Source organism: Pteropus vampyrus, unplaced genomic scaffold (assembly GCF_000151845.1).
Source record: "Pteropus vampyrus isolate Shadow unplaced genomic scaffold, Pvam_2.0 Scaffold138, whole genome shotgun sequence".
NCBI lineage: Eukaryota > Metazoa > Chordata > Mammalia > Chiroptera > Pteropodidae > Pteropus > Pteropus vampyrus.
The window spans coordinates 1,698,255-1,699,664 of NW_011888919.1; the positions used below are offsets into that span (position 1 = coordinate 1,698,255).

The 1,410-nt window shown below is 62.6% G+C and overlaps 1 protein-coding gene across 1 annotated transcript in view; it reads right to left on the reverse strand.

The window, feature by feature from the left end:
- CBLC (Cbl proto-oncogene C) overlaps window positions 1-1,410 on the reverse strand; it is a 17,694-nt gene that overhangs the window by 9,721 nt on the left and 6,563 nt on the right. Inside the window, exons 2-4 of the mRNA XM_011368092.2 lie at window positions 1,255-1,401; window positions 828-984; window positions 440-561 (exon numbers count right to left, since the gene is read on the reverse strand). Coding sequence (XP_011366394.2) covers window positions 440-561; window positions 828-984; window positions 1,255-1,401 — 426 coding nt within the window. The remainder of the gene's footprint in view (window positions 1-439; window positions 562-827; window positions 985-1,254; window positions 1,402-1,410) is intronic.

Here is a 1,410-nt window from a genome sequence, read left to right on the forward strand (position 1 = left end):
TTAACTTTCTGGGGGACCCAACAGCTCAAAGCTCCTGGCTTGAAGTAATTTCAGGACTTAGGCATCTGGTTCCCAGCACCCTACCCAACAGGTCGTGGTGGGGGGGTCATACTGAAAATATTTTGTAGATGGTAGAGCATGGGCTCTGACCTATCAGAAATGGGCCTTTTCCTGGGGCAGGGTCTTGAGGCCCTCTGCCAGAGCAGGTGTTGAGTCTTTTGCTGTTGGATTGTGGGAAGGTCCAGGAGGTCCCAGGAGGAAAGGAAGGGTGCCACGGGGCACTCAGCGTCCTACCTCTGAGTCCTCTACTGCCCGGGGGCCGAGGTATCTCAGCCCTTCAGTCCTTCCTCTCTCAGAAGGATATCTACTTTCTGCCACGCCCCAGGCTGGATCCAGAGTCCTGACCCCTGGCCACTGCCTCCCGAGGCCTGCCGCTCACCTGCCTGGCTTTTCCCTGCAGGCCTGGAGACGTGCTCGGACCTCGTCGTACGTGAGGAAGGCCATGTAGCCCGGGTGGTTGACTGCCAGGAGCTTCCAGTTATCGAGGAGTGTTGGCCATGGCTGGAGTGCGGTGACGCTTGGGTCACGGAGGGGCTGAGGAAGCAGCCACTCCCCCACTGCTTCCCAGGGTCCAAGAACCCCACCACCTCGCTCACACCCACTGTGGGCCTCAGGGGTCTCTCTTACACAGAGGCCTCCAGCCCCTCCTCCCCCAGACCTAGGAGTCCAAGCCCCCAGCCCCTCCTCCCTCTGACCCAGGAGTCAGGGCCCCAACCCCCTCCTCCCTCAGGACCCGAGCCTAGGCCCCCGCCTTGGCCTTCCCTGACCTGGAAAAGCCTGGTGAAGATGTCAAACTCAAAGATGGACACGTGGCCGCTGCAGGTGAGGTCGATGGTGGAGCGCAAGGCCAGGGCCGTGGAGCCTGGCTCCACAGGGTGGCAGGTGCACAGGAGAGACTCAAACTCAGCCCAGGGCAGCACACACCTGGTCAGAGGGGGGATGGTGCAGGTGAGGCCTCCGGGAGTCCAGGATGGGAGGAACTCTAGGAAAGAGGCAGCTAGATCTGGGGAGGAAGGGCTGGGGGCCCGGACTCTTGGGTCTGGGGGAGGAGGGGCTGGGGACTTTGGCTCCTGGGTCTGGGGAGGAGGGGCTGGTGGCCCAGACTCCTGGGTCTGGGTGGGGAGGGGCTGGGTCCCTGGGCAAGGGCAGATGAGGCACCAGGGACCCGAGAGGCCCCGGGGACAAGGTACTCACTGGGCTCCGCAGTGCTTCCTCCAGAAGGCGTGGGCTGGGGCCTTGGTCAGCTGGTATGTGTGTCCACAGTACTTTCCCCCGGGAAAGAGCGCGCTCAGCTCCGTGAGCATGTGGCTGAAGATCAGGGCCAGTTTGGCCAGCTGTCGCCTGTAGGGA